The 27458-nt window shown below is 43.9% G+C and overlaps 3 protein-coding genes across 5 annotated transcripts in view; 2 read left to right on the top strand and 1 right to left on the bottom strand.

Annotated features, from left to right (window-relative positions):
• Positions 1–279: 279 nt before the first annotated feature.
• LOC134439718 (uncharacterized protein C21orf140 homolog) lies at positions 280–1106 on the bottom strand. The gene has a single exon (XM_063189624.1). The coding sequence runs from the start codon at positions 1057–1059 to the stop codon at positions 307–309; it is 753 nt and encodes a 250-aa protein (XP_063045694.1). The 5' UTR covers positions 1060–1106; the 3' UTR covers positions 280–306.
• Positions 1107–4609: 3503 nt separating this feature from the next.
• Positions 4610–12659, top strand: xiap (X-linked inhibitor of apoptosis). Its single transcript, XM_063190258.1, has 7 exons — positions 4610–4689; positions 6021–6846; positions 7745–7844; positions 9458–9536; positions 10016–10058; positions 10264–10455; positions 11936–12659. The coding sequence occupies exons 2-7, from the start codon at positions 6060–6062 to the stop codon at positions 12127–12129; spliced, it is 1395 nt and encodes a 464-aa protein (XP_063046328.1). The 5' UTR covers positions 4610–4689; positions 6021–6059; the 3' UTR covers positions 12130–12659.
• Positions 12660–12846: 187 nt separating this feature from the next.
• stag2b (STAG2 cohesin complex component b) overlaps positions 12847–27458 on the top strand; it is a 44849-nt gene continuing 30237 nt past the window's right edge. For all 3 annotated transcript variants that reach the window (XM_063189837.1, XM_063189835.1, XM_063189836.1), the window contains exons 1-13: positions 12847–13015; positions 17909–18047; positions 18330–18408; positions 19064–19222; positions 19842–19938; positions 20327–20403; positions 20742–20946; positions 21226–21377; positions 24596–24669; positions 24966–25089; positions 25388–25486; positions 26683–26762; positions 26991–27098. In XM_063189837.1, the coding sequence (XP_063045907.1) occupies positions 18004–18047; positions 18330–18408; positions 19064–19222; positions 19842–19938; positions 20327–20403; positions 20742–20946; positions 21226–21377; positions 24596–24669; positions 24966–25089; positions 25388–25486; positions 26683–26762; positions 26991–27098 (1298 nt within the window). In that variant the 5' untranslated portion in view covers positions 12847–13015; positions 17909–18003. The remainder of the gene's footprint in view (positions 13016–17908; positions 18048–18329; positions 18409–19063; positions 19223–19841; positions 19939–20326; positions 20404–20741; positions 20947–21225; positions 21378–24595; positions 24670–24965; positions 25090–25387; positions 25487–26682; positions 26763–26990; positions 27099–27458) is intronic.

The raw sequence follows: 27458 nt of genomic DNA on the forward strand, positions 1-27458 counted from the left end.
GTAAATCTTACAGATTTTTCCCCTTGTGGCAGTCAATTCAATTTGAGATGGGATATGGTGAGACTGGAAAGTCCACATAACTGACAATTCATCACTTGAATTGAATGCTGGTAAAGCATTCTATTCATATTGTTAGGGATGTAAAGGAGCTGTTCGAAACGGGCACTTATCAAATTTTGCTTACAAAATACCTCAGTCAGTGTGCGTTTATGTTAGGAGGCGCAGACGTGCTTGGTGTAGGATGTGGGAAAGACGTACAAAATGACAAAGTACACAAGGTTCATGATCGGGTGGAGTTTAAGAGAGTTACCGATTTTTCTCCCCCATGTAATAGTTTTCATTCTTCCACACTCTGGACATGGCCTCCTCCCATTTCCTTTTTGTCATCTTGCGCAAGGAACCATCGATCAATTCGGTGCAGAATATGTACTTCTGTACTGTGTCTCGGTCGTATATGGCTTCAGAGTATTTCCCCCGGTTGTTAACAGCAAACCATTTCACTGTTGACCAAGCACTGTTGAGAGGATTGAGATGTGCGCACTGGAAAGGAAGCTGGATCATCTTGTGCCCGAACTCCTCTGCCACCTTAGGGCAGCATCTCATCGGCAGTAAATCGATGGGGGATGATGGAGGGTTGTGACCGGTACCTGTAGAGGGATAACGCCGTGGCGTCCTCCAGCTTTGCGGATCCACAACAACAGCGCATCTGCCATAGCTTTCGGCTAAGGTGACGCAAAATTCTTGAAAAATATCTTCAGATGGTTCAAGACTTCTGGAGTTCAGATGGAACAGCAACTTGTAGTTCCAAGGAACCCACCCTCTCACGCCCCCCGCGTGAATGACGCTCCATGTGTGCCTTCTGTTCTCATCATGTATACTCGCCGAAGTGATTTCCCCTGTAATAAGGTATTCTGGAATCTCTGTCTCGCCGAGGTAGACCCTATAGAAGCCGTTGCTTTGTAGTTGACGGATGTCCTTAATGAACTCGGTGCACTGAGGGCCATGGTTGTTGCTGCGTTTCCACATGCGTTGGAAAAGGTGGCGCAGTCTTAAACGCATGGCTGGCCGGTCGGTGGCACCGCCTGTCCCTCCTGAGTTGATCTTGAGTGTCGTTACAGTAGAATGTAACAATTTCTCGCGTCATAGAGGCATATTTAGTTGCTATCCATACATGAATGTCCAGGAGGGGGAGGAGGGGGAACCTGCTAAGTGCAGGCCCATTAGTCTGTGTGAAATCATTAATAATTCAAAAAGTATAACCCTTAAACAAATACGCCTAAATGAGCCTACATGGTCCCAATTAATGTAGGCTAAGTAGTTTTTGTCACAAGGTCTACTTACAGTGCATGTAGGCTACAGTTTACAGTAAATACATAATGACATTTGAAACAATAAATAGTCAATAGGCCTACCTCATGCACACCTGTCCACCAGTGGTACACTGTAGTCCTTTAAAATACTTTATTAGTATGGCATTTGCCTTTAGTAAGACATTATGGTTTGGTGGTCATTGCCTTTCCACTGACTGATCTCAGAAAATCCTTGTGCTTGGTGTCTTTTGAACTGTAGTATTTGGGTCCACATACATGTTTTCTCTACATCTTGAGCACAACAATATCCTTGCTTCCTTCCCAGTGACAGGAAATGTATAACAGGGCCAGGACAACATTGTAAACGTTAAAAATAAAAGAGAAGAAATTGAAAAGAAAGAGACTTAAATACAAAAAGATAGATGCATTATGATTCATTGCCAGCTAAATATGAAAAGCCAAATCATCTCTTTTATGTGTCCCCAAACTGCAGCCTTCTATACCATGTTTCAAAATAACACAAGTTGAGAGGTTAACCCTGCGTGCAAACGTGAATAATGGTAGATGGGGTCGCTTCCCTGATCTCAGCAACATCTGACGAGACAAAACTGGGTCTGATGATTTTTTTTTTACTTGTTACTTGTTGTGTCCTCAAAGTGTGCATCATTGACAATAAGTTTTATTCAATATTTCACAAAATCACAATTTCAAGGGTAATTTGCTGAAATAGCAGGGGAACTATTGTTGAAACTAAATGGCGAGCAAAAAAAGGGAAATTTGTTCTCAAGTATTGAAAACCTGGAATGTGAGCTTCCTGCAGAACTTATTTTATTTACTTGACATTGTGATTTTTTCCCCTCTACAATTCTGGTCTGGAGCCATATTAAACCTAGCCAGGCCATGCCCTCCTTGTGGTGACGCAATACCTTCAGCGTTCCTACCACAAGCCTCGAAGAGATTTGAAAGTCAATGATAATCAGGCTATGTTAAACCATCTGGTGGCCCACACTCGCCTCCCGGGCCTTATGTTTGACATCCCTGATCTAGACAATGTCTAAAGGATATCTTACGGTTAAAGGGAAGTGGGAAAACTAGAAGGGAAGTCCTCCACAATAAACTTGAAGAGTCAAATTGCTCAGAATGTTCCCTTCCTTGCCCACAATACAAACTAGACAGTAAGGTTGAATTTCAGTTGTGCACATTGGTTTAATGTGACTTTGATCCACTCAGCAACATTTGAGGATAGCAAACTTGGGTGACTGATGCCTGATTTTAGGACTCTTCGTCAGAAGTTAGGCCCTACCCTCTGGCTCATCAAGTGTTTCTCTCTTCAAAGGCTATTTGGATCTGTTTGTTTGGCACTTTTTGGTCACTGCACCCCCTCATCCCCAATCCTGGCCTAGGTCCTTTGCCAGCCATGCCACAGCTCTCTCTCCCACTTTCTTCCTGTCATAGGCCTATACTGTCGACTGTCCTATATGCAGTTCAGACAAAAAAAGCCCTTTAAAAAAGCAGTAAACCCTGGAACAAGATTTAACATGTTACCAATATTCTTGATCAGGCATCAAAGTGTGGAGAGACTGTCTGGACCTCTCAACATCTAACCTTCAGTTCATTTCTCCTCTGGTGTCCTGCCTCATTTTTGACCCTATCATCCTGTGGACAAATCAAAGAAGGAATTGGGAGAGGGGGTGCAGGATTCAATAACCCTGTGCAGTCTGTTATTGTGACGGAGGTCATCTTGCACCTGTTCATCCTCCTCGGGGATCGAACCTGCGACCTCGTCAACTACAACGGCCCGACAATGGGAGACACACGATACCGCTGGACCAAGAGATTAGTCTCCCGGTCCAACGGCATCGACACTGTATGAGGCTTTGGGAGGAAGGTTTACCAATGTTCCACACCAACTCTGCTAGAGCCTCCGTTACACTATGTCCTCTGTCCTCGTCCTGTCACCTTTTCAATAATGTCGATGAACCTTGAGGCACAAGGCTTAAGGACAGAGGAAGGCTGAGATATTTTAAATCCAACCATGTCTCGTACTGTATGACAATTTCAACACTTCCTACGGTGGTTCATATGGCCAACCTTCACAACCCTTATGGCCACTGATTGGTTCTTTCACTAGTTGATAATGTCAAGTGTCAACTCAGTTGTTGAGTGGTTGTGGACCATTCTTGTTGGTTTACAATGATGGGATTAAATGCATTTCTAGGCATGTGGTGGCAGGTAGTGATGGTAGTCTGGCACAAGCGCGCCGGAACGTGTTTCAAACCATCAACTGTGAAAACCATTAAACCACTGTTCCGAAGTTTGCTTCAGTACGGAAAAACCACGTGATATATGACGTATGAAACAGTAAACTGGTTCAGTTTTCCGAAAGAAGCTGCAGTGTTTCGCGCTGCCACACGAACCAGCAGGCGCGCGCAAATGTGTTTGGACTGTTGCAGAGCCGTCTGCCAGGTTGCAGTGGAGAGAATAGATATTTTATTGACTGCCATTAGGCCCATAAGTCCCACTTGATAAACAAGTAGACATCATCATCATACGTTATGAACACAACAAGGAGAAGACATTAATGTTCAGCAACATTTTATTCTGATCGCCCAAAAAATAGCCTAATAATAAATTAATAAATAAATAAATGTGGCATCGTAGCCTTTGTAATGTCGTCTACCTCAACTGCCTCATCAGTAGCCCAAAATGTCAAATGTCTGGAAGTTAGTGTGTGCAAAAGTATGAGAGCAGTCCAATATTGGGGGTAATGTCGCAGATGATGAGGGCACAACATCTCATCTTATCGAATTGAGCCCGTTTAATTGCAAACATGACTTTTCACCAGGAGAGGGCCCTGTTACTGAAGCTTCAAGTACTAACCCATTTTTTGAAGCAATGTGCCTAATGGTTCAGAGCTTCAACAAAGCTTCATTGGCCCATCACTAGTGGCAGGTACAAGTCCCCATGGCATATCCTTCATGGATTGGCCTTTTTGACTAGTTTAGTGAACGGATACAATTTCAAAGGATGAGTCAGACATGCACAGAACATTTGTAAAGGGACATTTTTGTATTTCAACGCGACTTCCTCTTTCTGGTCAGTGGGCATTCATGAACTGTGGCTGTGCGTAGGCCTTCTTTCATTGACGTGGGACTAGGGACAGCACCAGTGACCACAGGTAGGGCATAAAGAAAGTGCGAGTAGTGGCAGTGTTCGGGTTTTCCATACGTCACATCCGGAACCTATAAGGGCTGAATGTCGGTCCCTGGCTTGCCACTACGGAGCGTGGGATCATAAGATTGGGTGGACGACATTAGAGAAAGGACTTAATTCCCGTCGGGGTGTTATACACCGTCGACATTTAGTTATAACGCAGAAGGTAAGGGTTCTGGCATTTAAACTTTCCTTGCTATGCTATCCTCAACGATATATTACAGTGACTTGCTAGCTCTAGCCTGCTAGCTTAGTAACGTCAGACATAAACACGAAGACAGTCCAAAGTGCAATTGACGCATCTTGCCAACATTAATGTCTTCCTTTGGCAGTTGCTAATCTAGATTTGGTGTTCCGTTGCTACCGTTCATTTGATTGCCTAGTAGTCTCTTGGCTATATATTGTACGTTGTTTAACCTTTGATGAAGGGTGAGTTATGTAGCCATCTTCCCAACGTCAGACAGACAGACAGCATTTGTGCAATCCATAGGCTTGTCTTTTCCCAAATGTCCGTAGTCGCACCCACTGTTGTCAAACATTGGGCAAAGTCATGCAACATTCAGATCGGACGGCCCTGAAAGCAAGATGGAAACCATGTTTTGGCTAATGCGTCAACTGCATGGAAATGTCCCGAAAGTACCCTTTTGTTATGGGCCTGCCCTCTGCACTGTGATGCATGTTGGTAAACTTTGGCTCAGAGTCGTCATAGCGCACGGCTGTCCCTCATTTGTTGGGACAGTTTTTCGTATTGGTTATGGTGGCACACTGAGCTATTCTGAAAGATTTACCCAAAGTTCTGTAAATGTCAACACTACATATCTCAAACATGCATATTGTATTTGTATACGGGTGTGTCTGTGAAACTTAGGATAAGGAAGAAGTCACGTTGCGCAATTTGGAGCGCCAAGAGTTCCCAAATCACTTGATTAATTTGAGGATGGGCTCTTTAAAAACTGGTATGTTGACATTCTAGAAAGTTATGTAACCTCCTATCCTGCATTTGTCAGCCGTGTACAGCACAATTGCGCAAAAAGTAAACACAGAAAATGTAAACAAACAACACCCAAACATTGCTGATAAATGAAATTTCGCACTGTGTTATCATAAATTTGCTAAAGGCTTGCCTGCTTCGTCTGAGTGGTAACAGAATGTGCAGAACTATCAGACAAGCCTTGTGCTCCACCTACAGTGCACATGTAGGAGGCACGGCTCACACGTGACTGGGCTTGGCCCTTAAAGGGACCAACGTGTGATAGTCATTCATAATAAACATTGCAGCTATTTTTTTTATGCAAACCCTCCAAGCATGACAAAACATCAATAATTGAAACGAAGTTAACGCTAAAAAAACAACAAGTGTCAAACATTTTCAGAGGTTTATGTTGCAATGGTTGTTGGATCTTGTGTTATAGTCAAGTCGGTTGCATGGTCAGTTTCTTCATATGCACAGGTTGTACAAGAAAACTGAAATTGCGTTTCTCTCTTTCCCATGCATAGACCTAAAACCCCTCACCACCACATCCCTGTCGCAAAACCATGGCCGGCAACGACGGCGAGCTGACCACCGACGACTCTATGGACTGGTCGGCCATGAGTGCGCGCATCAACTCCTTCCGGCACTTCCCGCGCGCCAAGGAGGTGTCGGCCGAGCGGCTGGCCCGCGCCGGCTTCTACTTCACGGGCCGGGCCGACCAGGTGCGCTGCTTCAGCTGCCAGCAGACGGTGGAGAACTGGAGCAGCGCCGACACGCCCGTCAGCCGTCACATGCAAGCCTCCCCCTCCTGCACTTTCCTCAACTGTGTCCACCGCACCGGAAACGCGGGCCTCTCCCCTCCGCTGACCAACGGCTCGGCCTACGACGAAGAGGCCGAGGCCATGGACTTCAGTCTGCGCACGGGAGAGGTGGTGGACGAGTCCACGTATCCCATGATGCCCCACATGCGCGAGGAGGACGCCCGGTTCCGGAGCTTCGGCAGCTCGTGGGCCGTATCGGTGCCCGTGAGGCCCAAGCAACTGGCCCAGGCCGGGCTGTATTACCTGGGGGAGGCAGACCGTGTGCAGTGCTTCTGCTGCGGGGGCATGCTGGCCGGATGGGAGCCGGGAGACGAGCCCTGGAGCGAACACTCCCGCCATTTCCCAAACTGCTTCTTCATCCTGGGTCACGACGTGGGGAACGTGCCGTCCACCGCAGCCGTGTCCCTAGAGAGCGACGGTGGCCCGCGCGTGCCCATGGAGTCGTTTGAGGAGCGGCTGGAGAGCTTCGCGGGAAGGCCACATCCCGTGGACACAGAGAGGCTGGCCAGGGCGGGCTTCTACAGCAAAGGTAATGCTGAAGTTTGTGCCTCCTTCCAGTCTTCAGCAAATTAAGTGGCATTATCCTAGTATGCAGAGTTCCCCTGAGTTCGCTAGTAGAAGGTCCCACCTCGACAGGCGACACCAGAGTTCTTACCGTACGAACACACCAGAAGAGACAAAAGCTGCAAAGAGTGGCTCGACTGTTTTCATAGCAAGAGTGACATGGGCAATAAGTGACAGTCACTTGTAGTCTGTTAAAAAGCAGAATACAAACATTCCAACATTCCAATTGGCTATGGCGGCTGTCGCTGTGCAGCATTATAGCTCATTGCCATAATATCCGTTGAAGTTTAACTACAAACTCTCGCTGAAATCATTTCTTTTTGACCAAATTTGTCTCTTCTGACGCCAGCTCCTCCATACAAAGTCAATTACCTCCTGTCGCCTTTGTTGCTCTAGTTGCTTTTGGTGTCTTTGTGTGGTATACAGAAGACTTAATTTCCATGCCTGCATGCAATTTGTCTTTTGTCTCACTGTATAAAAACTTAAATGAATAAATTCATAGGGACACAATGTTGGGCAACATTGCTTAAGCGTTAACATTGCCACTATCAATTCATATTAAGCAATCCATTTCAGGAGAATTTAGAGAGGCAGTGGTAGGCAACTTTTGGTCGCCATCCAATGTGAATATTATAAGCCAATCATTTTGCTGCCTAGCAACATTCCCCAAAGAACCGTTAGCCCATGTTTCATCACCAGAAGATCAAAACAAGTTAGGTCACCTGAGGACAAATAAGTTAATCACTACTGTGATCTGTGATCAGTGTTGTGAATGCATACGTATCAAGTGCAATGTTTTGGAATGAGTTCTGCGTTGAGTATCTCGAATGTACTAAATTAATGTCAATGTGTAACAAACACAGGCACTTCAGACCACGTGATGTGCTTCCGGTGTGGCGGTGGCCTGAAGAGCTGGCAGCCTGGTGAGGATCCCTGGGAGCAGCATGCTAAGTACTACCCTGGGTAAGAATTATTATGCTCTTCTCGAGCAGCGCTTTCCATACTTAAAAGGGGGGGGGGGCTCAAGCGTTTTTATTGGTTATTTGAAGACAGGATAGTGGAGAACAGACAGGAAGTGAGTTGGGGGAGAAAGCCAGGGAAGGACCGGCAAAGGACCCGATTCGGGAATCGAACTGGGGTCGGCCATGTAGTAGACAAGTTCCCTACCATATCAGCCACGGTAGGGCCGCTTCCCACACTTTAAACTGCGTCATAGCCCATCCCCAGGGATAATAATGGAGCCCCAATTGGGTTGCAGCGGGTACAGCTTCAATGCAAGAGCTTTTTTTTTTTTAACCTTATGTTTTCGGTCGTGTTGGTCGGTCTGTCTCTCTGTCTGTCTGTCTGTTTGTCTGTCTGTCTGTCAGCAGGATGACTCAAAAACGTATGACCGGATTTTGATGAAATTTTGTTAAGTTAAAAATTGTCAAAAGGAACAAGTGATTAAATTTTGGTGGTAAACCGGAGCATGATCTGGATCCAGGATTCGTTTATAGGATTTTTCACCATTGCTGGATAGGGTGAATTTTGACTTTTCACTTCCTGACTTCACAAAAAGGCAGAAAGGCAAAAATTGGATGTAACATAGTCACATGTTCTGTCAAACAGCTTCCTTGGCGGAGGTCTGCACTCTCTGAGTGCATTTCCAGTTTCCATATGAAGTGGTTTCTATATAAAGTAGTTTCTGAGAACTTATACAAAAGGGTACGCTTGGAAGTTGATCCAGTCAGGCCTACCCCTAATGGAACAGTCTACCATTTTTTACCATTACCATTGGAGTTGCGTAATTGATTTTTTTTACCTTCCTCCTGTTTTCCCAGCTGTTCTCTGATTCTGGTGATGTTGCTTCTCTTAGCATGGAACTGAATGAGACATGTTTGTACCATTCAGTTTTGGATACCATCTGGTGCAATGACACATGCTAAGTAAGAAATAATATCACCAGACTCAGAAAACGGCTGAAAGAACAGGAGACCGGGAAAATAATGTTTATAGCAATGTAATAACATTAGCCATATTATAACACCCTGCCCCGTGTGGAGTGGAGATCTTTTTTTATCATCAGAGGTCTTAAATTTGGTGATAAAAAATGTGCAGATACACTGAAACATTATTTGACTCTAGGGGAGGTGTAAATGGAGAATATACTATAAAAGAATGGTGGACTGTTCCTCTAGGATACTTGTGGGTCAAAGACGTGCAAAATGGCATTGTCATTCAGTGTAACGGATACCTTCTGCTGACTGTAACGGTAAAAAACATGATTTTTAAATTGTTTCAAGTGAATGGATGACAGACGAGACTTTCAAGAATTCACTGGAAAAAAATAAAATGAAAAGAGTCATGTTTTTTACAGTTACAGTCAGCAGAAGGTATCCATTACACTGAATGACAATTTAATTGTGTACGTCTTTGACCCTTGTACCTCAGGTTGACTCTCAGTGCTCAGTGGTGACAATAATCCTGATGTTTGTGGTCTTTCTTTCTTTCTTTCTTTCTTTCTTTCTTTCTTTCTTTCTTTCTTTCTTTCTTTCTTTCTTTCTTTCTGTCTTTCTTTCCGTCTTTCTAACAAACAGGTGCAGTTTCCTTTTGTCAGAGAAAGGTCATGAGTTTGTGAACAGCATACAACTTCAAAACCCCAGCAGGAGCAATTCAGTAAGTTGTGCACCTAGTTTTGCAAACTGATGACTGATGTTTCTTTAAAAGTGCACTGTGTAAGATTTTTAGTTGTTTATTTCCACAATTCATGCTACCCATTCACTAATGTTAATTTTTTCATGAATACTTACCACCACCATAAAATTCTAAGTATTCATTATTTTTTTTGTGATCAACATTTTTCATTTCTAAGTATTCATTATGACTGGCAAAATTGCCCTTTTCATACATGAAAAAAGGGGTTCCTTCTCCATGGTCCGCCATTTTGAATTTACATTTTTAGCCGCAATAATGACTGTAATTGGGCCATACTAGAAAATATTAGTTTATTACTTAGTAAACTTTCATGAAAAGATCAAATTTGGCAATAGGCAACCCAGTTTCAATGAGCAGCATAGTTGCAGTACCTTTTTTGACCATTTCCTGCACAGTATTTCGCTTATTCTAACATTCTTTTGCATCCACTCTCATTGCAGGCTTCACATCCTCACCAGAATGGATTTTCAAAACATGAGAAAGGTAAATACCATATTTCTAACTTATTATTTCAAGCTTAATGATTTTTTTTAACACAATTTGTCCAAGTATGCAAGTGTTTGAAATTGTGCTTTTGGTGTCTTGTGAATCATGGCTTCAAATATTGTTGTAATGCTTGTTCCACAGTGAATTGACATAAACGTTGCCTTGACCTGACTGTTGTGTTTGACCTCTTGTGAATCGGCAGTGACCAACACTATGCAGTCCGAGATCGCCCAGAGGGCGGTGGAGATGGGCTTTGACCCGGTCAAGGTGGAGAGGGCCATTCTGGAGAAGATGAGGCGGACGGGAGAGGGCTACTCCAAGGTCGAGACGCTCATTCAGGACGTTCTCAGCAACTCTGCTGATGACGAATCTGCAGAACAAGGCAGCAATGAGGGTGAGTGTAGCACTGTGGTGGCTCAATGGGCTGGTGGTCATTATACTTAACGTGCGTACCTCTCACCATCAAAATGCGCCAGACCATTCATAGTCAAAAGCACCATTTACAGGCTTTTGCTTGCATTTTCGGAAGTGTGCCCTCTGCTGTTCATGTGAGAAACGGCAGAATCTGTTGCACTCGCAGCGATAGTTCTAGAGATGTATAAAAATAGAAAGCCAAACACGGCTGCTATAGGGCTACTGAATGTCTGACTTGTCCTATGGGCAACTGTAGGCTACATCTCCTGCTCTGTCTGCCTACTACCTGTTCGCTGCTGGTGGACGCGCCAGTGCACGTGCACGACCTCGCGCCACGCCAGCTTGCGGATGCGGGTGTGACGTAATTTTAAGCGCACGCCATCGACTCCAGTGAGGTATGAGTGAGGTTACGCCTAGTTACGCGGACTGTGAATCTAGCTTTAGGGAGTCAGGATTTGGTTGGTTAGCTTCGACGATTAGCAAGGCACTTCCTCGTCGCCATTTTCACAAATTCACATCATATCCAGGACCACTTTGCTCATGATGATTGGTGGGTGCGCCATTGCTCTCAGCACATGCACGAGCTTAGGGTTGGGCACACAGACCTATATAGGTCTGTGGTTGCTTCTAATACCTCCATGCATCCAATGCCCGTCTTCCATATAGCTTTCTGGTCAACCTTACGTCAGTCAGTAGCGTGTCACGTAATTGGCTGAGTAAAGTGGTCCCGGAAATGAGCGCCATTTTGGAAGCTGAGAAATTTGTTCAATTTTGGAGGAATTCACTAGCCTAGCATTCCCCATTGAAATGACTGGGTGCGGGACTTATTCACTCTCTCCAGGTCTTATACTACCTCCATGGGTAGGCTGTATCATTATGCTGGGGGGACCCAGGTTCGAGGTCATTTCCAGGTCCTTCCCCGTCACTCTCCCATTCATTTCTTGTTTCCATCTTTGAACGTCCTATCTCAATAAAGGCTGCAAAGCCCAACAACTAACATTAAAAAAGTGTAGCACCCTGTCTCTTATAGTATGTTAAGACATAACTGCTGTTGTAAGTTTGTTGATACCAGAATAGCAATGACCAAATGGCTCTTTGTTTTTGTTTTTTTGTAGCACTTTAGTACTAGTAAAGTCTTTTCAATGTCTAGTATACTGTAGTGTTCCATTGGCAGAGGTGTATTCATTATGAGGGTACTAAAATTATATTTACAAAGAAAATATTAAAATATTCTCAATGAATTTTATATAAATATTTGTGTAATATATGGTAAATATATAATATTTGAAGTAGCCTATTAATATTTCATGATGTACAGCATGCATTTATTTTAAAAAGGTGAAAATGTATGTATGTATGTATGTATGTATGTATGTATGTATGTATGTATGTATGTATGTATGTATGTATGTATGTATGTATGTATTTATTTATGCGTTTTACTTCCTGTGTGTTTTCAGATGAGAATCCTTTGGAGAAGTTAGAGAAGCTCCAGAGGGAGAAACAGTGTAAAGTCTGCATGGACAGTGATGCATGCATGGTGTTTGTGCCGTGTGGACACTTGGCCACCTGCAAGAGGTGCTCGGATGCCCTTGACAAATGCCCTATCTGTTGTGCGGTTATCATGCAGAAAATCAAAACTTACATCTCTTAAAGCGAAAACTAGTCAAATGTTGACCACGTGCTGCTTAGCAAATAGGCTACCATTCCCCAGATTGTCTGTATATAATAATATTTTATTTAAGTACTTTTGTACATGTTGACAATTAATTTAGGTCTTTTTCTATCTCAGGATAATGATGTATATAATGTAAAGTATACTTGCTTGATTGCACAGTTCAGTGGATGTTTTGATGAAACACAAAATAGCTTTGAAATCATCCATTTTAGACATACTTCACATTTGGTTTAATTATGCTTTGGGTAGACCCTGTCTAGATCATCTGTGTAAAGTGTGCCTTAATCATACCTTCTTGTTCTTAAACTCAATACTCAATGTGTTATGTTTATTTTAAATTCTTTTTCAAGGTATATTAATTTGTTATTTTCAGTGTGTGCTTAGAGACAGCTCATTTCTAAACCCATATGTATGGGTTACCTCTTCATAACCAAGTTTTCAGTTTGTTTTACTACAAGTATGGCTTTGGACACTTTAATCATGTTCAATAAATCGTTTTAAATGTATTTTGTTGCTTTGTAATTTGTTCGTTCATTCATATATGTTGTGCAGTAAGTATATAACTAACAAACAAACAATACCATACCCAGCACCCTGTTGTTTGTCAGCGTAAAATGTAGTTGTTATCACGAGGTACTTCTAATGCTGACCACCAGATGGCGCGTCTGCAGCATGGTTCGATTCAGTCCTCGAAACAACAAACCCAACAGAGTAAGCGGGGTGAGAGAGCGTCCAAAACCGCCTCTGACCGCCACTTTCAAACTCGTCTTGTTAATCGTGTAGTATTTCAAGCTCTTATCACCAGCGACACACAACTACCCACAGAGGACTGTGATTACTTGGAAATTACATTGACGTCGAGGTAAGTTAGATATAAAATGGCGGAAATGGTTCTGTAAGTTTGTAGGTTTAGCTAGCTATTTTGTTGGTCTGCTAGCTTTAGCCTGCTAGGAACATTTGCGGAGATGTGCGAATTTAGAGAAGGGGACAAGTCGTCGCTGTTTGGCCCATTAAGTACGACTTGGCTCCACGGAACTGTGTTATGGACGCACATAATACATTTCCTCATATTCCTTGAACCACAGCCCTAACAGAACTTGACCGCTGGATGTGTTAAATGCAAACTCCGATGCTCCCAAGATTGCAAGCTAAGCTAGCTAGCCACAGTTATTGAAACTCAAATTCAGAAGCAAGATGGAGGACGCAAGGACGAGGTGTTTTTCCACGTATAATTGTGGTAGCTTATGGGAGCTTCCGGGAGTCACCCATTCCGTAAATATTTAGTCATCATCAGCACTTTGCACTTCTTATTAAATTGAACAAGTCACCGCTGTGACATGGGATTCGTGCGACTGACATCAAAACAAATATGGAGAATCACGAGAACTGCCTCTAGAGTGGGTCCAAGATGGAGATTTGTCTAGCGCTACCCTGTGATTCGCAATTGCTAACATTAGTTCATCGGTCTGCAGCAGGTCCTGTGATAATATGAGACTCTTTGTGGTCCTATGCAACTCAACTTGAACACTGTGGCGCGCATTCAAAACGCATAGTGTTTAGTGCAGCTGCATAACACCGAACAGTTGTAATTGTGAAGGAAATGCGCTTAGTGTGTATTGCTAACCAACTAGCCTGTCCCGTAGCTAACACAGCTAGTTAAGCTTAGCAATGAAAGCAGTAGTAATACAGCTATTTGTTCTTGGAGGAAGTGTGCTGGTGATCCCTCAGATTAGTGACCCAGCGCCACGCATATTCGCTTTATTTGGGTTTCTATACCTCGCCTCCGCAGCTTGCTATTGCTGTGTTGTTGTTTGGCAAAACAGTTCGATACCGAGACTGAATAATATCACATTGGTTGAAATTATTCGGCAGTGCAAATCAGCCCGAATGCCAGACTGCTCAGCCCGAGACATAAATGACAGCAACCCGGCTATCAGGTTGTGATCTCCGCGGTCCAATCAGAAACAAATGGACAATAAACGCGGCAACAGTCGAAAGATGAAACGCCACTGGAACTCATTTCCCCAGCGATGTGGCCTGATTTCATACGAAATCCCTGTGCGCGTGAGATTTGGTTAGCCGTGTGTATGATGGGTTAGCTTTGTTTGGCGCCACTTTTCTTGAACTGTGTATCGACCACGGTTTATCATGTACCTACTGTACTCGTCTGCCTAATGGTTCTGACCGTTTGTACATACCTTTTGGTCATTAACACTGTATGTGTTTCACACACAATGTTGCTATTTAGGGCAAACATGTATTATCAACAATAAGCGGCGGAAGGATGCCAGAGGACACACTGTAAAATGTTGTTACAATGTATCGACCAATTAGGATACAATGCCATGGCCAAGACTATCTGCTGTATGAAATATGCGACACGAATGCATATTTAATACCCTCTTGGCTAAAATAATGAAATAAAAGACCATCATTAAAGCGTCAGTCCCGTTGCCTTGGGCTCAAGTTGACCGATACCCGCGCATACAAAAACAACACATTTTAATTGATATATCTAGATAATGATTTAGTTCCGTCATTAAGCCAATTGCTGTGCAACACGCCGCTATGGACGTTTTCGATGAGTTATGAAATATAACATGACTTTTAGCCACACCCTGTTCTGGACTGGGAACCCACGGCCATTCTCCGTGGGGGTGCAGGGATTTGCTCCGAAGGTGTCTGTCGCACGTTCGCGTTCAACAGCTTATGCCAACAATTGTTCATTGTGTACGATTTGGGGTCCGTCTGTAAAATGAAGTGCAACGTTTAAAGGCTTCCTGAACAGATTTTGTAATATGCGTCATTTTTTTTATACCCGCGATGGTGTTGCGTTCTCTGTTTTTGTCTTATTTACGTCAATACAAGCAGATGGTGTGTTCTGATTGGCGCACGTGAATGTGCAGGGCGGATAGCTTTATTCCCTATATGGAGGTGGAGGCCCGTCGGTTTCCCTTCTGGTGATGTTTCTTGGAAACCGTGACGCCGCGGCCAATGGGCGGCCAGCTGATTCCGGGGGAGGTCGCGGTGCACGCCCCCTTGTTTTCATTTCAGCCTGTGCTGTGCTGCTTCCCTGGCTCAGGAGCCAGGCAGGACAGGCTCGGCTCTGCGCTGCTCTGCTCTCCAGCGGCTTGTGTCTGAAGAATGCCCTGGGACTGCTGCAGTGAAGCGGGGCCGCCGGGGAGACTTGTTTTATGGCTCCCAATTCATGGACAACAATGTGGACTTGCACATTAACATTTGTCTGTAGGGATAGAAGGACAGAACACGGGAGGAGGTGAAAAGCATTCACTCTGGCCCCTATGTCTAGCTGCAAATGTGTAGAAACACAGAACAATGAATGGCAACAATAGTTGTTAAATTGTGAAAGTTTTGCAGCGCATGCATCCTCTGCTGCTTGTGTAGGTTGTAAATATGACTTGGCGGGGCTGTTGCCACCAGGTTGTTGTTTTGGTTTGGTCTGTATCTACACGAGGTGCCAGAATTGCGTGAATATCCTCATGAAACAGGTAGCCTATGGAGCAGTTAGTGAATGTACTATGAACTTGTCCTTTGCAGAAGCAGGACATTTCTTAACTAACAAACAGCGGTTCATCCTCGGAACTGACCACCAGTAGGTGGGTGTGCATGGATCAGCAACTTCTGTTAGCAGAGTTTGCATTATTATGTCCTCTGCAAGCGTAGCAAGAATGTTGGTAATCTATTATGTCTGATGTCAGGAATATGTTTGGCATTGTTTCATTTTCTTTGACATATGAGGCCTCCATCCGAGTACAACTTGTATTATTTTATCTTTCAACATCTACTCTGGAAGCTGTTGCGCTGAAGCTGACGAAGATGTGAGACTTCTGGTGTTTCTCTTTCATTGCCATGGAAACTGGGGAGGAAGAAGAGAGTAGTCAGAATAATAGCCTTTTTTATGATGGATGCCGAAAACCCCTTGATTGTCGTTTCAATGTCTGTAACAAAAGTACACCCCATCCCATCCCATTCACATTCCCTTCCTGCAATGTGGATGCTTTTGCAAGTCGGCAAATGCATTTCAGGGGTTGCATGAAAAGGGAGCTCTGAGCAAAGTGTTTCATGTGTTTCTAGGCTGAAACCCCTTTCCCATGGGTTGTCCCCTAGAAGTTAAAACTGAATGACAGAACTGCCACTCCTTGCACATCCACGGTCCAGTGCAATCTTGCAGCCGGGCCATGGCAGTGGGCATGGGTCCGTCAGCATCACCAGTCACCAGCAGCATCGCATATCAAAAGCTATCCAACATTGCCCCCCTGCTGTGCTGAGAAGGCTGTGAATAGCACTCCTCCCGGGCCCGCGTCTAGACAGACACTGAGAAAGAGAGCGCCCTCTCAAAACTCAATCCTGCCCCGCGACTCATAACCGTGTGGCTGCTGCGGGAGTGGGATCGAAACCCAACCGAGCTTGGCCCTTAATTAATGGTCGATCGATCGCTGTAAGGAAGTGGACGATATGATGGTGGTCAATAACAAATGCTTCAGCATCATCATGCTGTATATCCTCTAATAAAGGAGATTAGCATTTTATCATGACGGGGGGGGCATCCTTTAAGTGCAGCATTTGCCATTCCAGATCCTTGAGATTAAGCAGCTTTTTGCGTTTAGTGAATTGCGTAACTGCTGCCTCCTGATGGGTACCAGTGATTATGTAATAACCTACTTTTTTTTTCATTCAGTAGCATATAGTGTGTTTTGGCATCTCTCTGCAGTGTTGTGAATTGGGGTTAGGAATTGACACAAAATGTGTCACAGGTGTGATCAAGGCACAATGCGAAGCTTTGCATTGCAGTTCAGAGCGGCAATACAGCAGCACTATTTTTTTTAAACTGTAGCACATCCCTGCAGCTTTTCCCCCGCAACCCATATCTCCCAATATGCTGTGTGATGCAAGAGAGCAGGCACTTCTTTGTAGATGAAAGGACCAACTTTGTCAGGAAAGACATCTAAATTGGGTTACATTGACACCCCCCCTCCTAAAAAAAGAAAATAAAAATGTTATGGTCCCAGCATAGAGCTTGAAAGTGACGTCACTTCCCCTGATTTCATGGGACCTCAACAGCGTTTTTAGCCGAAAATCGTAGCATGTAATCCAATTGCGGTATTAAAATGATATTTCGATCCCCTTTGAATTGTGCCACGAGCTCCACATATGTTGTTTCTGATATTTTTGTTTAATTTTTCATACAAACCCCTAAACTTTTTAGAAAGCTGTGTTTCTTCACATTTTTCATGCAGACGGCGTCGGAACAAAACATTGACACGTCTGCATGAATAATCTTTATCTAGCCTCTTAAACAGCATATTTGTAGCCCAGTGCATGTAATGACTGAGATCGGAAGATATTTACTCGCTACCATGTTGTTAGATGGTCAGCTTAGGTCCCGTGAAATGCGGAACTAAGGGGCGGGACTTTCAAGCTCTATAGGCAACGGTGATATTGCTTGGAAGCATTTTGAGAGACCGGTTCTCCGTTTGTAAACAATCCCTGGCTGCGCAACCCTGGCTGCGTACTATTCAACCTCTGATTGCTGGAAACCGCTGTCGGTCAAGAAATTAGCTCACATGATTTGCTGCCAGTATCTTGCCCCTCCTCACAACACGATATTTATAAACAAAACAAAAAACCCAATGTATTCTGAGCTACTTTTTTCGTGTCACATTTCCAAGCATTGCTGTTTTTCCTGCTGTCAGTTAATGCATTTCTCACGCAAATGTCCTCCTTTTACTTGCAGGTCATATGCGACTGATACCTACTCCTTTGGCCTGTGCGTCTTATGACAACTGGAAGAACTTTACACGTTGAGTTGTTACAGAAGATGTTAAAGAAATGATAGCAGCACCGGAATTGCAAACAGAGTTCCACTATCCTCAGTAAGTATCTCTCACCCACACTGGCCACTCTTACAAGAGACATTTAATTCCAAATGAACTCCATTTAATTCTGAAAAAAAAAAACTTCGAAAACATTATGTCAACACTTAACAGTTCTGAATTAAATGAAAGTGCTATGTAAACTCCACACTACTTCTGAATTCAAAACATCATGTAAATGTGGTCACTGTGTGAGCTGTGGCTCTGGGGACAGCCAGAGTTCATGATGCCAAAGCAAAAGGTGAAGTGAGGGTAACTGTAATGCCTCTGTCTGGCCTGCAGGGACACGGATACGCGCTTCTCCTCGGACACCGACTTCGATGATCCCGATGGCAGGATTGCGATTCAAGGCAAAGGGAAGGTAGGAACGGATGAACTCCTGTGGTACTTTGACCTTTTGAAGGATGCAGTCAGGGTTGCTCTTGTGAATGTTATTACCCTTGGATGCTGTAGAGAGTGTTCAGGACTGTGGAATTATTATGTGGAGATTCACAATGTTGCGAGGTTGGGTAATTTTATTTATTTATTTGTTTATTTAAAATAACGCTGACAAAAAGTTTTCTTTTTGCTGTTGGGCCACCCCACGCTGATACCCTGAGAATGTAGCTTGTGTGGGTGGACTTGAGAATTTGTCACAACTGGCCAGTTACCCACCCTCTGTTCTACTTTGCTTCTCTTTGTTTTTCTTGCCCGCTGACCTAAGCAAAATGAGTAATATATACAGTGTCAATTTTTTCATTCCAAATATTTTGCTGATATTATACAATGGTGTGTCTGTTTATTACAATTGTAGATGTGATGGGACTTCACTCAACAAAATAGCTGAATATGTCATGCATTTTTTTAGGAAGTCATAGTGTATATGTATCATTTTTACTGTATGTTGTCAACATCACTGTGTAGCTAAAACTACACTACAATTTTACAATTCTCCACTGTATGGCATGTCTACCACCACCACCCATACTTTGCATGCACAGTACTCAGTCCTCGTCTCCTCTGGTCTGTCCCCCCAGGCCAAGAAGGCCAAGAAGGCCCCTGGGGAGAAGGGCAAAGGCGCCTTCGGTGCCGGGGGCAATGGAGCTCCGGGCCGCATGAACGGCCACCACCAGGAGAACGGCATGGAGCAGATGATGCTGTTCGAGGTGGTCAAGATGGGCAAGAGCGCCATGCAGGTCAGTACTGCGGGCACATGCATTTCATTTCCTTATTAATTCCCATTTTTTAATTATTCTTAACATTTTCCAGCTTCAGGGCTGTCGTTTGCAACTGTAGGTGGCCCCTGTGCAAAAGCAGTGTCTTTTTCTGATGAATTAGGAATTTAAGATTTTTCTAACCTGATGACGCATGTATGAAACTAGTGTTACGTTGTATATTTTCTGGCTGACTTTGCTGTTGCCTTTGCCAATATTGCATACAATATCTGTTCACTGAATTGTTGAAATATTTTTGGGGAACTCAGTAAATGCTGTGCCTATAAACGTTTTAGTGCCTATTTTTAGACTAATGAATGAAATGAATAATTTGCAAACATTATACTCCAGTGCTTTTGTTTGTAAAATGGCTGCAGTTTCAGTCAGTAAGGATGCACAATGAAGCGTATCTGGACAAAGGGTATTTTACCAAGCTTGCTTTGCAACTAGACTGTCACATTCTATTTCCTGGGAAGACCAGGGACTAGATTTGCCACCTGTAATCCACCTCCCTAAACATTACTCTTCTCTCTCTCTCTCTCTCTCTCTCTCTCTCTCTCTCTCTCTCTCTCTCTCTCTCTCTCTCCCTCCCCCTCTGCAGTCTGTGGTGGATGACTGGATCGAGTCCTATAAGCATGACCGGGACATTGCGCTCCTCGACCTGATCAACTTTTTCATCCAGTGCTCAGGATGCAAAGGTGCGAAGGCTGTTTTATTTCCGGCTGTGTTGTTTCCTTTTTTATATAAAGCCCCAGTCATACTTTGAGACAGTGACAAGCAAATCACACTATGATGCTCACATGGTGACATCGTAGTGGGTTTCTGTGCCATTCTGTCTCTCCATTTTAATTTAATTAGTCATTTCAGCGTCTGCGATATCACACATATGACATGATATTAGCTCCAACTGTATCAAGCGGTATTGTCGCCATTACCATTTTTTATTTGACATTTTAATATTTATGAGCATATTGTGCTGTACTTTTATCATGGCATGAGAGAGACTGAGAGAGACATTTTTAATATTCTCACCTGGTGTTGGTTTATGATTTTGTGTGTAATGATTCTGTTTGCTGCCTTGTACAGGTGTGGTGAGCAGCGACATGTTCCGGCACATGCAGAACTCCGAGATCATCCGCAAGATGACTGAGGAGTTCGATGAGGTAGGCAGCTGTCGCCAATGACAACAGTAGTGTTCTATATCACACACACTGAATTGTTAAAGCAATTCTAATTAGTTTTCCCCCCCAAAATCTTACTAAATTTGTTTGAGTGGCTCCATCAACTAGGTATAAGGTATGAAATTACTTGAAATTGCTGCCCTAGATGGCAAGCCTTTTGTAGTGGTGCAAGCCTTTATATTTCTTAATTCTGTGTTCAACCTGCCAGACAACTGAAGAACATTTTCTGTCAGCATGGCTTGTCAGACTCAGCCCTACTCACACACACACACCTACTCTCTCTTTCGCTCTTTCTCTCTGTCTCTGTGCTCCCCCTACAGGACAGTGGCGACTACCCCCTCACTATCTCGGGGCCGCAGTGGAAGAAGTTCAAGGCCAGCTTCTGTGAGTTCATCGGGGTGCTGGTGCGACAGTGCCAGTACAGCATCATCTATGACGAGTACATGATGGATACGGTCATCTCGCTCCTCACCGGCCTCTCCGACTCCCAGGTCCGAGCCTTCAGGCACACCAGCACACTCGCAGGTCAGTCTTCCATCACTACAGTACTGGACACAGTGGTCAGTTAGTTCGCCGTTGTAGCCAGTGGTTGTTTTCCTGTATAAAGCAAGCAGAGGGTTTACTGTAAATTAAAGGGAGCTGTGGAACTTGTTTTCAAATGTTCACATTTTTTCCCTCCCCTCAATTGTTATTGCTAATGTTGAAAAAAAGGCAGTTTGTATGGTTGTGTTGTCTTTTGTCCTGCACCTTTTCCCGGGACATGCACTAAATCTATTCTCTCTCTCATCTTTGTTTGCTCCACAGCCATGAAGCTGATGACGGCGCTGGTGAACGTGGCGTTGAACCTGAGCATCAACATGGACAACACCCAGCGGCAGTACGAGGCGGAGCGCAACAAGATGATCGGCAAACGCGCCAATGAACGCCTGGAGCTGCTGCTGCAGAAGCGCAAGGAGGTGAGGGACACTGCCACGGCTCTTTATTATAATTAAGCAGGACTTAAAGCAACATGTAATTAGAACAAAGGTCAGAATTTTTCAATAGAGAGATGGGGGAGCACTGCCTTGGGTCTCAAAACAATTGAGCAATGCAGGTGCTCTTAGAGAGGAAAAAGGGCATCTTGATCATCAAACGGTGCGTATTGCTCGAATAAAGCAAAGCACTTAATAGCAGAGTCAGTGATGGTACAAGAAGGAGATAAGTCAGGCTCGTTGTTTTCCGGTATCCCGTTGACGTCAGGTGAACGCCCCTTTAGGAGACCATCCGAGTTTGAGAGTGAATTACGCCTCTAGAGTGCATTTGTGGGATTGAATCCTTGGATGACAGTTCAGATTTCGGATGTCAAAATGCAAATTGACGTGTGTCCTCCTCGACACTTCCACCTTGAAATAAAACAAAGGGGTGAAATAGGTTTGTGTTGTGTGTCTTATTCATTGCACATCATCCAAAGACGGAACACAGTGTTTCACATTAATATGCCATCGTATATTTTTGGGTAGCAGCAACTGTGTAGATGAGGCAATGAGTAATATTACATAACATTGGTTGCTCTTTCTATCGTAATTTGGCGATAACGTCCAGCATGTTCACAATGTAGGCTAGCTTCAGCGCAATTCACCGACAAAAGGCTCCCAATTCCGCGCACTTTTCAGGTCACGGTATTTCCGTTACTGTTTATTAATCTCTTTCCAGCTGCCGTTACGACACCCTTCATTACAATGCTGTCTATGGCCGTTTGACTCGGTTTTAAATGTCATCACCGTTTCAAATTGTAGGCCTAGGTTATAGCCTTGACATCTCTTTAGTAGGCTATTTCATACACATATGGTGTCCCATGTGAAGTGTTACAGACTTCCCGCGAATAGGCCTATTTCCTCACTGCCTAGCCAAAAGGGGACAACTAATGTGGCTTCACTGACAACTGCAACAGTTAGGCCTACTGCAAGCAACTGATATCTACCTGGAGTTGCATAAACCAAAATACGAAAAGTGCATTAAACACCGCACACTGTGTAGGCCTAGGCCCTACTGTTCTCCCCCCCTCTTCAAAGCACGCGTTTCGCCCGGTGCGTCTTCAGGTTCCCGAAGACGCACTGGGATAAGAGCTAATCTGAAGACACACTGTGCGAAACGCGTTGCTCGCTCAGGGGAAAAAATACAAAAGAAGTATCCAGTGTGCGATGTTTAATGAACTTTTCTTATTGATCAAGTTTTTCTGCCTTGCACCTGGAAGGGTTGTGCACAATACAAGGACTTCCATGCACAAATAAATAAATACTAGGCCTATATATATATATATGACAGGATATTACAATAAATGTACAATGAAAACAACGTGAATGTCAACTGGGATTACTATAGGGCAGACAGTTACCATGAGCGACGCGTCCCATCCCATCCGTCTCCGCCACGCCTCTTCACAGACTACGAATCCCACCTCAGCCCTTTGGATGGCGGTAATACGCAACCCTTGTCAGCTGCCACCAAACGCAACAGTAAGAGAAGAAGAAGGGGGGACAACGCCCCCTTAGGAGACCCAAACTTGAGCACATCCATTTACATTGTGTGGGCGGAGTTCAGGGTATCTCCTTCTTGTACCATCACTGGCAGAGTTGTCTCTGGACCCTCCTTTATTTTGATGTTATTAGTACAGTAGGTCTTTTAAAAAGCTAATCTCCATTGCCAGTAACCTTTGTTGGATATCCATTGTCAGCTCCTTGTTTGGCTTGGTGGTCGAAGGTCCTCAGCCTCATGACGGGATTGTCACTCTGAACTTCCAAGCGTTTCTTAGTATGTCCATTGGTTGTTGGTCCATGCAAGTTCTTTGCTGCCCCCAATAGGTTTACATGCCAAACAACAAGTCCTTAGGTCTTGTTGGTTGCCTGCAGTTGGGTTGGCATTCTCTTTCTGTCTCACATGTTCACTGCAGGCTGACTTACAAACGGTGGCTAAATACTGTTGTCAGTACTGGGATTCCAGATGATCTGATCAGTGGTCAGTGCTGAGACATGAGTTGCAACCAAGTCTGTCTCTTGCTGCATGAGAGCCACGAGAGCACTGGCTTAGTTGGTTACCAGCGGTTACCTCTTGGGTTACCAGTTGGTTACCACTGGTGACTGGTGCTGGTTCACTGCTATCCCTCCTCCTGGTGACTGGTGTGCTGTGAGCTCGCTAGCTAGATCGCTAGTGGCTGTGCATCTGCAGCCCATGACTCATCAGCCCATTGTCATTCCACTTTCTCTAGAAAAACAGAAGCAGGGGAAATTCTTAGAAAATGGCTTGACCAGTCCACCATGTCTTTGTACATAGCAAATAATAACAACATAATTAAAACAATGAGAGTTGAAGCAAACTGCTTGTTTGCTTCATGCATCCCAGAATGAAGGGCCAAAGATCAGTCACACAATCACACAGTGAAGAAAGTGCACTGCAAGGTGGTGTCGGCCACATTAAGCCACAATGTTATGCACGGTGGCGGGCTGGTTGGGGAAGGGATGGTGTGGTGCAGAGTACTGGAGCTGGTCTCTCTAATTAACTGGTGTGTGTGTGTGTGGGAGATTTGTGTGTGGGCGCATGGATGCATGCGTGTCTGTATGGAGGGGGTATTGTGTGTGTGTGTGTGTGTGTGTGTGTGTGTGTGTGTGTGTGTGTGTGTGTGTGTGTGTGTGTGTGTGTGTATTAGGGGGTTATGTAATGATTGGCCTACTGGGACACCATCTGCTTGAGTGTGTGTGAAGAGAGTCAAGTGGCACGTCTAGGAAAGAGTGTGAAGTGTGTGTCTGTGTCTGTATACAGAGAGAGAGTGTGTGTGTGTGGTGAGTCTGCAGCCCGCTGCTAGCCTACCTGTGATATAAATCGTCAGCATTTGTCATGCTTTACAACTGTGCTGTGATATGTGGGTGGCGGGCTGGAGGGGGGTGAGTAATGTGATTAGTGTCACTACTTCAGTAGTACAATAGTTTAAAAAGATGTTGTTTGGAGGCTAGTAATTTATGTAAAGGGTATAACGGGAGGTAAGAATATAAGTATAAAAGCCAAGTAGAACAAAATGTCCAAGTGGTGTAAAATGTGTATTGAGAATGCAAAACAGCCACATCGGTGGGAAGCCATTAAATGCTTATTTGCTTCTGGGTTATATTCAAGTATTAATACTGACGATTTTTTTTCTGCACAGCTTCAAGAAAACCAAGATGAAATTGAAAACATGATGAATGCAATCTTCAAGGGTGTCTTCATCCACCGATACAGGTACGCAACTCATGAAGTTAAAGGTTAATCTGTTAACTTGGGAATGGTTTTGGTGTGGTGTTTCTTGTTTGTGTTGAAACGCGCTGTTGTTAGTGGAATGTTAAACTGGCTTTCCTGGTCCATGTAGAGTTCCAGTTCAAAGTTTTTTTTTTTTCCCAGTTTATGTGTTTTTTTTTTTAACTCTGATTTGTCATCTTGTCAAATACTTTTGGGTGCAAAACTAAAGTACATGTTTGTGACAAAATGGCCTGTGATGGATGAAGGTATAACTAAATAGTTTTTCCTACTGTGTGCAGAGATGCGATTGCTGAGATCCGTGCCATCTGCATCGAGGAGATCGGCGTGTGGATGAAAATGTACAGTGACGCCTTCCTCAACGACAGCTATCTGAAGTATGTGGGATGGACCATGCACGACAAGGTGAGCACTTCTGCCTGTCTGCCTGCCTGTCTGTCTCTCTGTCGAGTTTATGCATTGCGTGTCTGCAGAAAAGATGAAATTGTACAAAAGTGTGCACAGTAACACCATTATAAGAATCTCAATCACGACCTAGAACTTCATGATGGATGTTTGAAACAGTGGACTGATCTGATTTATTTTGCAACATAAAAGCTATTTTGTTTCCAAGCTGGATGCCTTCTTACAATAGGAATAAGCTTTTTAGTTCTGCATGAATAGGTGTGCTGACTGTGTGTGTGTGTACTCTGTCCCTCCACAGCAAGGAGAGGTGCGACTGAAGTGCCTCACCGCCCTGCAGGGCCTCTACTACAACCGAGAGCTCAACAACAAGCTGGAGCTCTTCACCAGCCGCTTCAAGGTGAGATCTCTAGCTCGCGCTCTCTCGCTCTCTCTCGCTCTCTCGCTCTCTCGCTCTCTCTCTCTCGCTGTCTGTCTCTCTCTTTCTCTCTCGCTGTCTGTCTCGCTGTCTCTCTCTCGCTCTCTCGCTCTCTCGCTCTCTCGCTCTCTCGCTCTCGCTGTCTGTCTCTCTCTTTCTCTCTCGCTGTCTGTCTCTCTCACTCTCTTTCTCGCTTTCTCTGTGTCTTGCACTCTCATTTAGTCTCTTTCTCACTCTCTCTCACTCTCAGTCTTGCTCTCTATCAAACTAACTCGAGAGCCTCGGGCGCCACAAAGTGACCACACTACACTGTAGGCACACAAACACAGCTCATAATGACCTCATCACTGGCCATAACCAACACAATATCTGTCTAGTTACCATCAAGTCACATTAATCATATTAATTGGTATTAATAATTAAGTCTTTTATATGTAATTAATTATTAGGACTGCAAATGATAAGCTTCGCAGCCACTGAAGGTGAGCCTGCCTGTTGTAGCCTAAAAAGCATAGGCACCATACGACATTGCAGCTATCCATTTTCCACAAACCACAGTAATAATGCACTACAATAATGGTTATAACAAATATTATACGTAATATAAATAATGTTTAATTCTGATTAAGATGATGATTAATTTGGAAAAAAAAAACAAAAAAAACCCCGAACTTTAAAGTTAGTTTGTGGTGTGCAATGTGCTGATGCGTAGTAGGATGTGTGAATCTAAATTGAATCCCCCTGTAACCATGCAGGATCCTCTACTGCAGTGGTTCTTAACCTTTTTTCTTAACGCACCCCCTTGCCTGTGCCCAAGACAAGCTGGGCACCCCCAACCCAAACAAACACTACATGTGTATATACTAAATATGACTTAGGTGATTAATTACAACGATTCTTGCCTGAGACATTTGTGAATACCTTAATGGCTTTACATGGGGACCAAAAAATGTTTTAATTTGGTTTTGATTTGGCCTATTTATAATGTTGGCTAGTAGAATTTTTGGTCATAACCTCAACACAAATAAAAATCCGCGCACCCCTGAAATCTCTGGTGCACTCCCAGGGGGTGCCCACACCCCAAGTTAAGAATCACTGATGTACTGCACCTTTAACTTGAAAAAATAAAAATAAATAGAAACATCCAGTGTAACTTGGTGCAATGTCTCCCCCCACAGGACCGGATTGTATCCATGACCCTAGACAAGGAATACGATGTGGCCGTGCAAGCAATAAAACTGCTCACCCTTGTCCTACAGTACGTAATTATTATATTTCTTTAATACATTGTTTGTTGTTGATTTATGCCTTTGTTTTGAAGCTGTTTTGGATAAAATTCTGTTAAATGCAATGTAATGTAGCTAATGTAATAAGTTTACAAAATGTATGCAAGGTCAGACATGTTCATCTCCTAATGTCTCTCTGAATTAAACTTTGAGCTTGTGTGTGTGTTTGTGTTTGTGTTTGTTTGCGTTTGGGATAACAGCAGCAGCGATGAGGTCCTGACCCCTGAGGACTGCGAGAGCGTCTATCACCTGGTCTACTCGGCCCACCGGCCGGTTGCCATAGCAGCCGGGGAATTCCTGTACAAAAAGTAGGAGCCCACACACACACACACACACACACACACACCCTTTATTCCTTCTGTCTCGCCATGCTTAAGTATTCTCGCAATTATCTTCAAAGACTGAATCTGATTTTTTACAAATCTAATCGCTCAAACACACCAGAAGAGACCAAAGCTTCAAAGAATCGCTGGACTGTCTTCAAAACAAGAGCAACATGATAGAAGCAACAGAGCACGACCGTTAAAAGTAGAATGAAAACGTTCCAACACTCCATTTGGCTTCGGCAGCTGTCACAGAACCGCATCATAGCTCATTAACATAATATTCACAGAAGTTCAACTACAAACTGTCGCTAGAGTCAAGTTGCCCAAATTGCTTTTGTCTCT

This window comes from Engraulis encrasicolus, chromosome 23, assembly GCF_034702125.1.
Source record: "Engraulis encrasicolus isolate BLACKSEA-1 chromosome 23, IST_EnEncr_1.0, whole genome shotgun sequence".
NCBI classification, from domain to species: domain Eukaryota; kingdom Metazoa; phylum Chordata; class Actinopteri; order Clupeiformes; family Engraulidae; genus Engraulis; species Engraulis encrasicolus.

Bases quoted from the DNA above. Each gene is read 5' to 3' on its own strand.
- LOC134439718 (XM_063189624.1), bottom strand. From the start codon at position 1,059: ATGCGTTTAAGACTGCGCCACCTTTTCCAACGCATGTGGAAACGCAGC.
- xiap (XM_063190258.1), top strand. From the start codon at position 6,060: ATGGCCGGCAACGACGGCGAGCTGACCACCGACGACTCTATGGACTGG. The intron at 9,537-10,015 runs GTAAGTTGTGCA...CTCTCATTGCAG, and splicing joins ACCCCAGCAGGAGCAATTCA to GCTTCACATCCTCACCAGAA. The intron at 10,059-10,263 runs GTAAATACCATA...GTGAATCGGCAG, and splicing joins ATTTTCAAAACATGAGAAAG to TGACCAACACTATGCAGTCC.